General features: G+C 34.6%; 1 protein-coding gene across 1 annotated transcript; it reads right to left on the reverse strand.

Moving 5' to 3' along the window:
• Window positions 1-502: 502 nt before the first annotated feature.
• LOC133201194 (importin subunit alpha-4-like) lies at window positions 503-13,017 on the reverse strand. The gene is made up of 14 exons (XM_061336983.1): window positions 12,882-13,017; window positions 12,632-12,676; window positions 9,256-9,419; window positions 8,961-9,056; window positions 8,680-8,765; window positions 8,371-8,457; window positions 7,380-7,594; window positions 6,951-7,082; window positions 5,799-5,927; window positions 5,604-5,708; window positions 5,145-5,216; window positions 4,605-4,767; window positions 2,603-2,694; window positions 503-1,762 (listed from the first exon to the last, which is right to left on the reverse strand). The coding sequence occupies exons 1-14, from the start codon at window positions 12,945-12,947 to the stop codon at window positions 1,667-1,669; spliced, it is 1,548 nt and encodes a 515-aa protein (XP_061192967.1). The 5' UTR covers window positions 12,948-13,017; the 3' UTR covers window positions 503-1,666.
• Window positions 13,018-13,027: the final 10 nt, after the last annotated feature.

Genomic DNA, 13,027 nt, shown 5'->3' on the forward strand with positions numbered 1-13,027 from the left:
GAAAATATTAACTTCAAATCTGTGTCCAGGCCCCTTAATATAGACTTTGTTTTATATAGGGGTTATATAATGGATAATTTTCTGCAGCTCTGTTATTGTTAATGTTTACGTTTTACTGGGTGGGTCAAAATTATTTAAATTTCCTTTCCATTCTGCATAGGATTTGAACATTTTGTTATTTTACTTTTTGTGCATTTGACAGAAATGCAAAATATCTGACAACCAGTGACCTAAAGTTGACATCTTTGAACAGATCAAACACAGTTTGTGTCTCCATCTTCCAACATCTCTACATTCAGGAACACTGAATGATTATAAATTGTCAATCAATCTTGTGAGCATTCATATAACCATTTAACATACTATATATCAAGAAAATCTAAAAAATCAATAAACATCCTTTTAGAGTATGTTACAATTCAGAAAACAGTCTGAAGATATTTTATCAAGTCAATGCCAAATTTAGGATTAACTAATAATAAGAAATAACACCAACAAGAAAAAAATCTGACCATTTACTGTTATCTGATCACTATAACTTGGGTGGACAAAATAACCTAAATATTTCAATGTGGACCACTTTTTGTTTTTCAGTTATAACAATTACATTCTATATTTTGATAGCCCAATGGATACCAAATTTAATCAATTACATTGTTTAAAATGATCCACTGAATTATTTCACTAAGACCTGCTCTAGTCTTTTCAAATGGTCATTTTTTTTAAATTGTACCAACACACATACATTATTCCAAACTGGAATTAGTATTTTAAGCTATCTTTTAAAAATGAAATGGAAAGAGATAAATTTGTCTCGAGTCCTTCTAAACATTACAAATGAAGCCAAATTTAATTCTTATGCATGTATTTGGATTGTGTGTTGATGCATAACAATGAAAAGGGCAGGCAACTCCATTTGGAGTTAAATTTCAATAATGTATCCCCTAAATTTTAGACTCTCCCATTTAAAGTGCGAGTTCATTAAATCCCACCTTACAAGGATTATTTGCTCGTACTATTCACTTTAATTTCTGGAAGATGTTTAAAATAATTGCAACATGTTGTAAAAGATACGATATAAAACCAAATACATGTATATGTCACTTAGTTGTAATGATACTTTACGAGCATTTTAACAAAAATTGAACAATTGTTTTTTTCTCACATACATGCTCATTTAATGCATTCAAGGGTAAAAAAACAGCAACATATCACAAATAACCATAATATACATACTCATAAGAAAAGTCTGAAACACGGGATGTGTTTTCATCCAGCTTTTAAAATCTGTATCTGCTTTACTTGATACAGAAAAGCATAAATGATTTGGATTGCATACTCCTAGGAAGTTAAAATTATATTAAAACAGCTTTTTTGCAAGTCATTTGTTAAAAAAAAGCTATCAACTTATTGTTTTCACGGTGAAAACAACACTGAATGAAATTGCAGCTGTACCTCGGCGTATATAAAGGAGTGGGTACAGTAGGCCTCTCTCACTGCCCACGCTGTGTCTCACGCTCTCTCTCTCACTGGAGAATACACTGGGCGCTAGTGATGAGAATCCTTACAGACCACAATGTAGAATGGCTCCTCTTTCACACACTCTCTCCCTGGAGCTAACAGAAGTCCATGACATGACTCCACAGTCATGGCGTCTTGCATTTTGTCAGAACTTGAAGCCTTCCTGGGGTACACTAGCACTGGGATCAAACTGGTATCCTTGACTTGAAGCCTCTGGAGCTAAGTTAGGATCCTCTTCAGTCTGACAAAATTAAACATACAGATGTATATATATATATATATATATATATATATATATATATATATATATATCATCATATCTACTGTAACTACTCTTTTAATTTCAAATACCAAGGTATGCTATTTCATTCTCTGTTTCAAAGTTGTATATGTACTATTTCAATTTTGAACACTTTTATTACAGGAGACTGAGAAAGGTACATAAAAAAAAAATTTGGATTAACAGCAGAGGATTCTTGATGCTTAATGCAGCAAAAATTACTCTGGCACATACTCCATACATGTAAATTACATGCAAGATATTTCCCTGACATTACTCCCAATAGGGATGAAACCATACAGCACTTTTACAGTTCAATACAAACTGTGACATACGAGTCTCGATTCTAAAATTTGGGATTCAATTCAATAACATAACACGAATATGTATGATAAATAGAGAATACTGTATTCAGGGAAATTTTCGCCCCTTTTGCCCTACTCACTAGTGGGCAAATTTAAAATGGGCAAATTAAAATACAGTATAATTCCTTCAACAAAACTGTGACTGTTGGAATTTAAAATGGGGCAAAATTATTTGAAAGTGTGAAAATAACATGGGGCAAAAATAACCCTGTATACAGTATTACATGCTAAAATTCATATCAGAAGTCATATTAACCCAAGCTTATGGAACTGAAACCGTCCAAATACTTTGTTTGAGGGACATGTCTGTGAAATCTCTGATGCTTCATCTTTAAGTGGGATAAAATGATGGATGAACAGATTGGTAGGGTAAATCCTTTTGTTTTGAGGGGTATAAAGGAATACAAACAAATAAACAAGATAGAAATACACTCACATCATCTGAAAAGTAGTGATCTATTATTTCATATGCCAGTTTGTATATATCCTCATTTTCATGATTCTGTAATGCTTCTATTTTGTCTAGACCTGAAATTAGAGCAATTAAAAGAAAATTTAACATTTTCTAAAAGTTGTTCAATTGATAAACTGTACATCAGAGCACTAGTATTAAACTGAATGCAATTGGCTCAGGCTTTCCACATGATACAAACTTCAAATTTACCATCCCCCCCTCACTCTTCTATCATGGTATACTTCACACTTACCTCCACACTCCTGTATCACACTTACCTCTTCACTCCTCTATCACACTTACCCCCACACTCCTCTATCACACTTACCCCCACACTTCTCTATCACACTTAACTCCACACTCCTCTATCACACTTACCCCCACACTTCTCTATCACACTTACCCCACACTCCTCTATCACACTTACCCCCACACTTCTCTATCACACTTACCCCCATACTTCTCTATCATTGTACACACTTCACACTTAACCCCCACACTCCTCTTTCATGTTACACACTTCACACTTACCCACACTCCTCTATTAACCCACACTCCTCTATCACATTTGCCTCCACACTCCTCTATCATGTTACACACTCCCCCCCCCCCCCCCCCCACTTGTCCCCACACTCCTCTATCATGTCACACACTTCACACTTACACCCCCACTTCTCTATCACACTTACCCCCACACTTCTCTATCATTGAACACACTTCATACTTAACCTTTACACTCCTCTATCATGTTACACACTTCACACTTACCCACACTCCTCTATCACACTTGTCCCCATCAGGGATTTATCAGCCTATTTTGGGAAATGCCATTTTTGGGAAATTGGGAAAAATTATCGACTATTTGATGAAATTGGGAAAATTTTAAAGTGTTGCTTAAATCATAAATTCAGGTGTAATTAATTTAACATTTCATCATGAACTCTAATTTGGGCAATTCAAAAGACAAATAAATATGATCCAACTTCATCAAACAAGATCAATTATGAAATCAATAATAGATTAATAAAAGTAAAATTGATTTCAATGAGTATAAAGTATCAATACAACTTAGGGTAGTACATGTGTGTATGAGATTCCAATTTAGGTCATTATAGAATCTGTTTCTGGAGATTATAAACCTGCAAAAAATTATACAAATATACACATTTTCTCCAAGTCCTCATTTAATATGTATTAATGCAATGAAAATATATTTTTCTATCTGAAATAATACCTTCAGTACTTACCATTCACTCGTAGATCAATTGAGTAGGTGAAAATAACTTAATAATTCTATAGAATCACACAATATCACCATTTTCAGAAAAACGGAGGAAATTCGGATTAAAAGTTGGCGATGTTTTTACAGTGTTTTTAAACATGCGTTATGACTGTAGCTTTAATAAATGAGTTAAATAAATGAAAATTCCTGACAATTTTACTTTGTGTTTTTCCAAGATAATTAAACATAAAAGCATTGTTCACCAGTTGGGAAAAAATACTGCCAAATTGGGAAAAACTGAACTCATTTTCAATTGGGAATGGGGCCGAATTTCGGCCCCTGAGAAGGTACTGATAAATCCCTGTCTATCATGCCACACACTTCCCCACACTCCTCTATCACCCCCCCCCCAACCTCTATCATGGTACACACTCACACTTACCCACACTCCTCTATCACACTTACCTCAATACTCCTCTATCACACTTACCCCCACACTCCTCTATCACACTTACCCCACACTCCTCTATCACACTCACCCCCACACTCTTCTATCACACTCACCCCCACACTCCTCTATCACACTTAACCCCCCACACTCCTCTATCACTTTTATCTCCACACTCCTCTATCACACTTACCTCCACACTCCTCTATCATGGTACACACACTTACCCCCACTCCTCTATCACACTTACCCCCACACTCCTATATCACACTTACCTCCACACTCCTATATTATTGTACACACTTCACACTTACCCCCACACTCCTCTATCATGGTACAGATACGATCCACATCATCACCAGCCATCTTTAATATATTATTTATACCATCTAATACCACATTCACCACTTGAGTGTCTTTAACTCCCAGAAGATCACAGAAAGGTGAGATGACACCATTTTCAACCACTTTAGCCACCTGAAATTTATTTTTAATTCATTTTAAAGCATTATCTTTTCATCAAATTTATACTACTATATTTTTTGAGACAAAACATCAATAACTTTTATTATGAGTACTTTCCTGCTCTTTGTTACCACTGATTGTTAGATTGTTAATTGCCCACACTGTAAACTTACCTGCTCTTTGTTACCACTGATTGTTAGATTGCTAATTGCCCACACTGTAAACTTACCAACCCTTCGTTACCACTGTTAGACTGCTATTTACCAACACTGTTAACTTACCTGCTCTTTGTTACCACTGATTGTTAGATTGCTAATTGCCCACACTGTAAACTTACCAACCCTTCGTTACCACTGTTAGACTGCTATTTACCAACACTGTTAACTTACCTGCTCTTTGTTACCACTGATTGTTAGATTGCTAATTGCCCATGCTGCTTCTTTCTTTGTTTGGAAGTCACCCTGTCAATGAAATAATTTATAAGAACAAGGAAAGCTCATTTTTTTCGATGACTGTAAAGTAAAATAGATACAGGTGCCTTGGATTACATCAGAAAATGGACAACATTTATGAAATGCAAGTGCCACATAACTACATGTAAATTGAAAGGAAGAGATTATCAGTCAGCAGTAGATAGTCATATACATGTATGTATGTTCCCATGAGGAGTCTTGTATATTTATGTGACAGAGTATGGACTTATTCCTAAGAAACTGTCACATAAGATCCCTCCATCTGCTCCACTCTGACACAATACCGACTTTTTACGGATGGAGAAGTATGACCTCCTATTGACATCTGTAAAGCTGGCTCAGCTGTTGTGATGTTATCCTCACTACCCTACTTACCCTCATCAAATGATGAATAATGAGTGAAATGAGGCCAGCATCTATCACAGCTTGTACTTGAGATTGGTTTCCAGCTGTTATATTGGACAAAAACCACACGGCTTCCTGTCAAACACAAAACACACATCACACTCTTTAGCATACAAAGATATTACTCAAACAAATAAACACAAGCAGATAAACTCTAAATCTTACCTTATTAATTTTTTCTTTGGGATGTGTCAATAGAGAAGGGAAATGTGAAAGGGCATCACAGTTGAGTACGATTTGCGTCTGATCATCTGTTCCGGTAACAATATTCCCTACCGCCCTCAGAGCTGCTGTCTGTGTAACAAAACAAATGATCTACATCACTTTGTGCCTTCAAGTAAAAATCAGGTGGTAATATCACACTACACATGGTACTCTCATCAAATCAAACTGAGGATGTCTCTACTTAAACCCATGTGTCAAATATTAACTTGATTCCATTTAATTTTTTTCTTTTAAATTTAATTCAGACTGAGAGCATTTATATACAAGGACAGGCCTTTATTTTACAAATGAAAATGACATTTAATAAAAACTGTGCTTCATTACCTTGCTCTTGTAGGTTTTTATTTTTCTTTGAAACATTAAATTCAAATTCAAATCATTTTATGTAATATTTAAGGTTTTCATAAGGAGGTTTCGGGACCTAGAGCAATTGAAAATTGCCGATATTCAATTTTTAATTTTTAATTTACTAACCTCTGATCTGCACCAAAAAAAAGTTATTTGCAAGGTGGAAGATTTTATGACCTGGCTGAATTATGACAGGAAGTTATGTGGGTTTTCTTTTGAATTAAACCAGATCAATACAAAGACATATTTGATAAATTGATAAAATGACACCAAAAATATATATTGCTGAAAGGATATTACATTGAGAAAATCTAAGGATTTTTCATCTGCTGACTTGACTTATGCTTTGTTTTGATTCGTTTTTTTTTTTTTTTTTTTTTTTTTTTTTTTTTTTTTTTTTCATGCTGGCACTGTGCTCTGGGTGGAAATAGCAAAACTTTTTAAAGCTTGATAATTACATTTCTCAACATTTGCATTTTCTTGATCATTGATTCACACTACAAATAAAGTATGGATTTAATATTAAGCTTTTATTCCTTTTTCCAAAACAAAACCAAAAACAAAAACCAAAGCCATGATATAATGGTTTCCACAAACTTTATGGAAAACTCTCATATGTCTGACGATATTTTGAAAATAATTCTCATTACACCATTCTGCACCACTGAGTGCAGTCAAGTGAAACAACATCCTTGTCTAGCAATAAAAAATTGTGTCAATCTGAAATAGGGCATGTAAGTTTACCTGGACTTTGACATCAACATGACTAAGGAGAGGAACGAGGAATGGGACTACCCCCGAATCTATCACCATCTGTATCTGTTCATTCCCTCCATCTGTCAAATAGGACAACGCCCACACTGTGTCTACCAGGATCTGTAAATAGACACCCTCAGTACTACTTTCTACAACTAATCCGCTTTTAAAATTTCAAATGTACCAATAAATACGGCAAGTATTCTATGAAGTTAATTTTACAGTCTTCTTGTATGTAATGTAATTAAGTTATTTTCTTATGCAAGTTAACAAATTTTTTAAGGCTTTTGCAATCCTTGGATTTTTATCAAAGACAATAAATGTGTACCATGGCCAATAAGTAAGTTGTCTGTAACTCCTGAATTCTTTCTCTCATTTTTAGATGAATTGTTATTGAAAACTAACTCAATGACTCACATTAATGTCTGTATGGTGAATCAGCTGACACAAGGCCGGGAGAATTTCCTGGATGGTCTCCAGAGGGGGAGGGGGTTCCTTGTTTCTGCACAAGTTTACAATGACCCATGCAACATTTCTTAAAAATGGCAGAGGAATGTTGGGGTTGATGAAGTTCAGAAGTGGTTTAACAGCCCCTAGCTTGATAACATAATCCCTGCACTGCGGCCCATCACCTACAATGTACAACAAAGACTTTCTATTATTCACAGCCACCATTGTAAAACATCATATTCATAGTTTTAGATCTGCTACAACTAAGTATAAATTTATTATGTATAATACTTTTGCATTGCTACATGGACAATGAAGGACTACATTCCCTTTCCTTCAATATATACTGTATGTGTATTATACAATTACGGACTTCAGTGTAGGATGATATGTGGTTAATAAGGACCCATGTCAAGTGATACTGACCAAAGACACAAAAAGAGATAGCTACCATGCAGGCTTGCTCATAATCATTTTCTGTGTTTTCAGTCAATATCACTTGACATGGGTCCTTATAACCACATATTGACCGTAAACTGAAGTACATAATAGTTATATAATCACTCAGTGTATAATCTGACACACTCCTTCCTGAACAGACTCGGCTGTCATTACGCCACAATGGAAAAAAACACACTTCTGATATTATAATGCTAGTTCTCTGCAGCTCTGGTGCAGCAGATTTTGCTTATTAAAGTATACAAACAGTGAGTCATACAATATTATATTCTGTGGACATTTTCGCATCAGTATCAGAAAAGGACAAATATCACATCCTTTCAGCCAATGAAAATTATGATATTTTATATATATATATATATTATTTTAAATTATTGAAATATTCTCTGTTCAGTAGGCAACAATTTTTAAAGATTGAAATTGTTTTTGCGTACAATGACTGAATGTGAAGATTATTTACATTTAAATGTAATAAGGATTATCCGAGGTTAATTCATACCAATAATGTTTCCTAATGCCCACACTGCTTGTTCACAGACATTTTGATGATGGGAGGTAAGCAACCTCAGGAACAAAGGAACAGCACCTGGAAAAATTGGGAAGCTGTGTAGTTGTAAATAATACCAAATCAAAATGCACACTGTTAACCGAAATGAATGATGGATTTTCCATCTGAAATTTATATAACTGTGCTCCAGCTTTAAAGCCAATCATACTATACATGTACATGTACAATATATGATGGCTTTTAATTAGCAGTTCAGCTTCAAATAAATAAATCTTTCTGGCATTTTGCATGTATATTTACCGGCATTGACTACAGCTTGAGTTTGTTGAGAAGTTCCAGATGCAATGTTTGTCAAAGCCCAGGCTGCCTCAAACTGCAAGGAAGGACTAAAAAAAAGGATGTTTCTATTTCTGTACTATGCTCATTAATTTGGCTTAAATAACAAGGTTTTCTGGAAATGGGAGAAAATAACCTACACTTTTAAAAAAGTTGATCTTGATGATACAAATGCAATCAGAATATTACTTGGCCACAATAACTGCAACTAATATAGTAACTTAAGTGAGCTAAAAATGCATTACTTGTCATCTTTCAAAAGACATTCTACAAGAATAGGAAGAATTCCTGAGGCAATCAGGTCATCTATTGGTGGGTTTCTGTCACTGGACAACAGTTTCCTGTTAAAAAAATATATATGAAGCTATTATGAACCTAAAAAATGGTGTTTTTATTTGTTCTTTACTCAAAGCACAATATTTGTTTTACATAGAACATTTGTTTCTAGTTTAATTAATTCTTTATTCAAAGCACAATACTAGTTTTTTCCCCTAGTTTTTAATTATTTCTTTGCTTGTTTTACATAGAGCACTGGTTTACCTGGCCGCCTGGACAGCATTGAGTTGGACTGTAGGTTCTGAACTTGCTGCATTCTCTACAATGGACTGTAAAGACTGGCTAGTTGGCTTTTCAGTGTCATCGGAATCTGTACTATCCTGAATCGGCACATTCCTCCTCTTCAACACATGCTGATCTCTTTTACTCTGAAACAGGAATCACTTTTATAACAGGTTTGATTTGTAATGCAGACTTTTGCCAATACACTGTATCATCATTTTATTGTTTGTTTGTTTGTATGTTGTTTAACATCCCTCTCAAAAATTTTTCACTCATATGGAGACGCCACCATTTACCGGTGGAGAGCTGCTATTTTTGTCTTAACGGCCATTGAGCAGTGAGGGATCTTTTTCATGCCAGCACCTACTGCGACACAGGACCTCAGTTTATATGGTCTCATCCGAAGGACCACTCTCCACGTCTCAGTGAGATTCGAACACGCGACGTAAGGATCAACTCCTTACTCTGCAACTGTAGAGCAGATGCTCTAACCACTGCGCCACGCGCATGGCACATCCCACATCTGCACTGTCAAAAGGCTACCATTCTTGTTTATAAATAACTAGGGATGTCAAAATATTTATTTTCTTTAGTCGAATATTCGATTGCATTATTCGTACGATAGTCGAATATATTCGAAACTTTTTTGGAACTAAAATTTTATTTCAAACTTCACTGGTACTTGACATATTTAACCCCAAATCCCATTTTCTTAAATTTATTAGAAAGTAACATCAAATGTTACACATAGATGTTCACAGGGACCTAAAATGTTGGATAGCGTGTTTATATTTACTAAATATAGACCGCTAATTTCTCCAAAATGTATGATTTCCCCGTCAATCATGTTCATAAATCGGTCTGTAAAGTCGGTTTCTTAGGAAGCATAAAAAAAATTAGAGTACAATATTTATTTTTAAAGCTTATCAAAATGATGGGGGGAGGGAGGGGGGCACACACAGTGTCTGTGAAAATGTTAAATATTTGAATATACTTTTTGTACCTACTATCAAAATATCTTTAAAATATGTAAAAGAATATTATGGTGTTGTCCAAACATGTCACGGCTATAATGGGTACATGGTATGAAATCAAGTCCAAATAATAATTTTACAATATTACAAAAACAACACATTAATTAGCTGTTAATTGAAAAATAATTCTCGCAAAAGTGAAGCATTTCTAATTACTGTACTTTTACATGCAAAGTCAGCGCGTGGCGTGGAAAATTATCTTATCGACTGTGTCTGATGAAAGAGGGTTTCTCAATTTTATGATGGGAATTCCATCTCTTTATCACTCTTTTATTGAATTTATTTATTCGAATGTCGTTTTGTTATTCGATCGTCGGTCCATTTGACTGATAGTCGAATATTCGTTGACATCCCTAGAAATAACACAATTTAAAACTTAAAGTGTAAGAAATATTGGAATATACAGAAGATGAAACTTTTCACAACCTCAGTATTTCTGGAATATAGTTCTAAAATCTTAATTTTCAGTTTCTTTATATTAACCAATGGCAAACACTTGCTATGAAATACTTTATAACCAAGGTATGGAAAGGTATTCCTTGCTTGCAAAAGCTCAAATTATGCACTTGCATAGTTCAAGCAAATCTAAGTGCTCCAGTTAATTTCATAAACTTACTTCCACAATTACTTGCAAACATTGATAATGGTGAAAAAAAAAACAAAAAAACATACAGTGACAGAGATTAAGTTTTTGCAGAGAATTCAACAACCATCACCCGAAATACTAGTCCTCTTCACTTTCAGACCTAGAGTATATGTACAGATTATGTTAAATGTAGCTTCTTTCCCCATACAGTGACATTGTGGAATTCTCTTCCACACTCATTGGTGGCAGCAACCTCTTTGGGCCAATTTAGAACTCTGGTCCAAAGCTACGTTCCACAGCTCTAATATTTATAGAGCACTATGTAAATATATAAATATCTTTTTATGCACTATGTGAATGTACATATTTTTTCCATAGGACTTTGTTTATTTACACTTTTTTTATTTAAAATTAAGTGCTCTGTTCACTCAGCGCCAGCGTATAGTCCTCAGGTTTGATGGAACTCTGTACTATGTAGATGTATACTGCTTTGCTAGTGAGCTAGCTTTTATAGTGATGCAGTAGAGTCTCGCTTGATTTCAGGCAAGTTGAGCTTTGGCAATCTTGAAGAGCCCTTGGCATAGTTGCCAACTCACCCGATTTCGTTGGGTTACACCTGATTTTTCGACCCTTAACCCGATTATTTTTTATGACACAGCGGGTCATGCTTTTCACCTGATTTTTGCCGAACAACCCGAAAATCTCCAGATTTCCGGATTTGGTTCGTAAATTAGGTTGCACTTTTAACTTCCAGTTACAACCCAAGCTTGGATTTACGTAAACAATGGCGATGGCTATGTTCAGTAGGCCGTGTGTACCAGTAAATTATCAGACTGAGTGCAGGTGTAAACAATTACCAGAGAGTTGTTTTGACAAATCAAAGTTTGAAGTCGATTAAAAATGGCTTCCGATAGAACGAGCTGGTTATCAGGGCCAGCAGGAACAAATTGAACCAAGAAAAAGAGAAACGATATTTAAGTACATATCAAGGAATCTTGGAAAACAACTTTCATTAGATAAAATAGAGTGTTCGAAGATAGTGTAGGCATAACTGTACATTGAATAGCACTTGTTAATTAAATTAATTCAAGAGAGGAAAAATAACTTCAAAACCAAAATTTGAAAACAAATTTAGCACAAATTTCCATGTGCTTCAAATCAGCAATGCAGATTTTGAAAAGACTTTCCTTTAACTGTAAAAAAAAAAAATGCACACTTAATTCAGGTCAATACTGAATAATGAAACCTTCAATGCTCTTTTTTAACATGTAAATTTAATCAATATATATTAAATTTTTCTCATTGCAAGTTAAAGTCTCTTTTTAATAAAATAATTCTCAATACAGATAGATAGATAGATAGATAGATAGATAGATAGATAGATGATAGATAGATAGATAGATAGACAGACAGACAGACAGACAGACAGACAGACAGACAGACAGACAGACAGACAGACAGACAGACAGATAGATAATTTAATCATGGTAAATGTGTCGTGAATGTCGTTACGTGTTATGACCAGATTTTTTTACTTTCCAAATCTGGTCATTACCAGATTTTTACATGTTGGAGGTTGGCAAGTATGGCCCTTGGATGGGTGACCATTTCATTTTATGCTATTGTCACGCTACCCCCTAACAGTCACACTGTCAAACATATGAATGTAGATGCAATATTTTTAGTATACAAAAAAAATCAGTTCTACCTCTTAAGAACATTATTATACACACTATACCTTCCTAATTTCAACTGTAACCTCAGTGCGCCTTCTTCTCATTTCCTATAAACAAGAGTAATATAGAAAAATTACTTTTGAAAGAAACAGAACAATACCTAACATGTGAAAAATCTAAAAAATATATTAAAAAGTTTCAGACAATTTAAAAAAAACTGTACAACTACATGCGCAATTCAAAGCATGGAATTTATGTCCGATTCATTTACTATTTCCTCGACATTTAAAAGAGAACTAAGTAAAATCATACGTCAGCATCCTTTCCCTTGTTTTTAAACAAGTGAGTCCGCCCTTTAGCATTCAGATCTGTTGCCATTTTGCGTGAGTTTTTCTTTTTTATCTACTCCCAATCCTTAACGAAAAAAGAATATCTTGGATGTCCTGGCTAAATGAGTT

This window comes from Saccostrea echinata, unplaced genomic scaffold (assembly GCF_033153115.1).
Source record: "Saccostrea echinata isolate AGI-Se365-2 ecotype Australia unplaced genomic scaffold, CSIRO_AGI_Sech_v1 ptg000042l, whole genome shotgun sequence".
In the NCBI taxonomy this organism is placed as follows: Eukaryota; Metazoa; Mollusca; class Bivalvia; order Ostreida; family Ostreidae; genus Saccostrea; species Saccostrea echinata.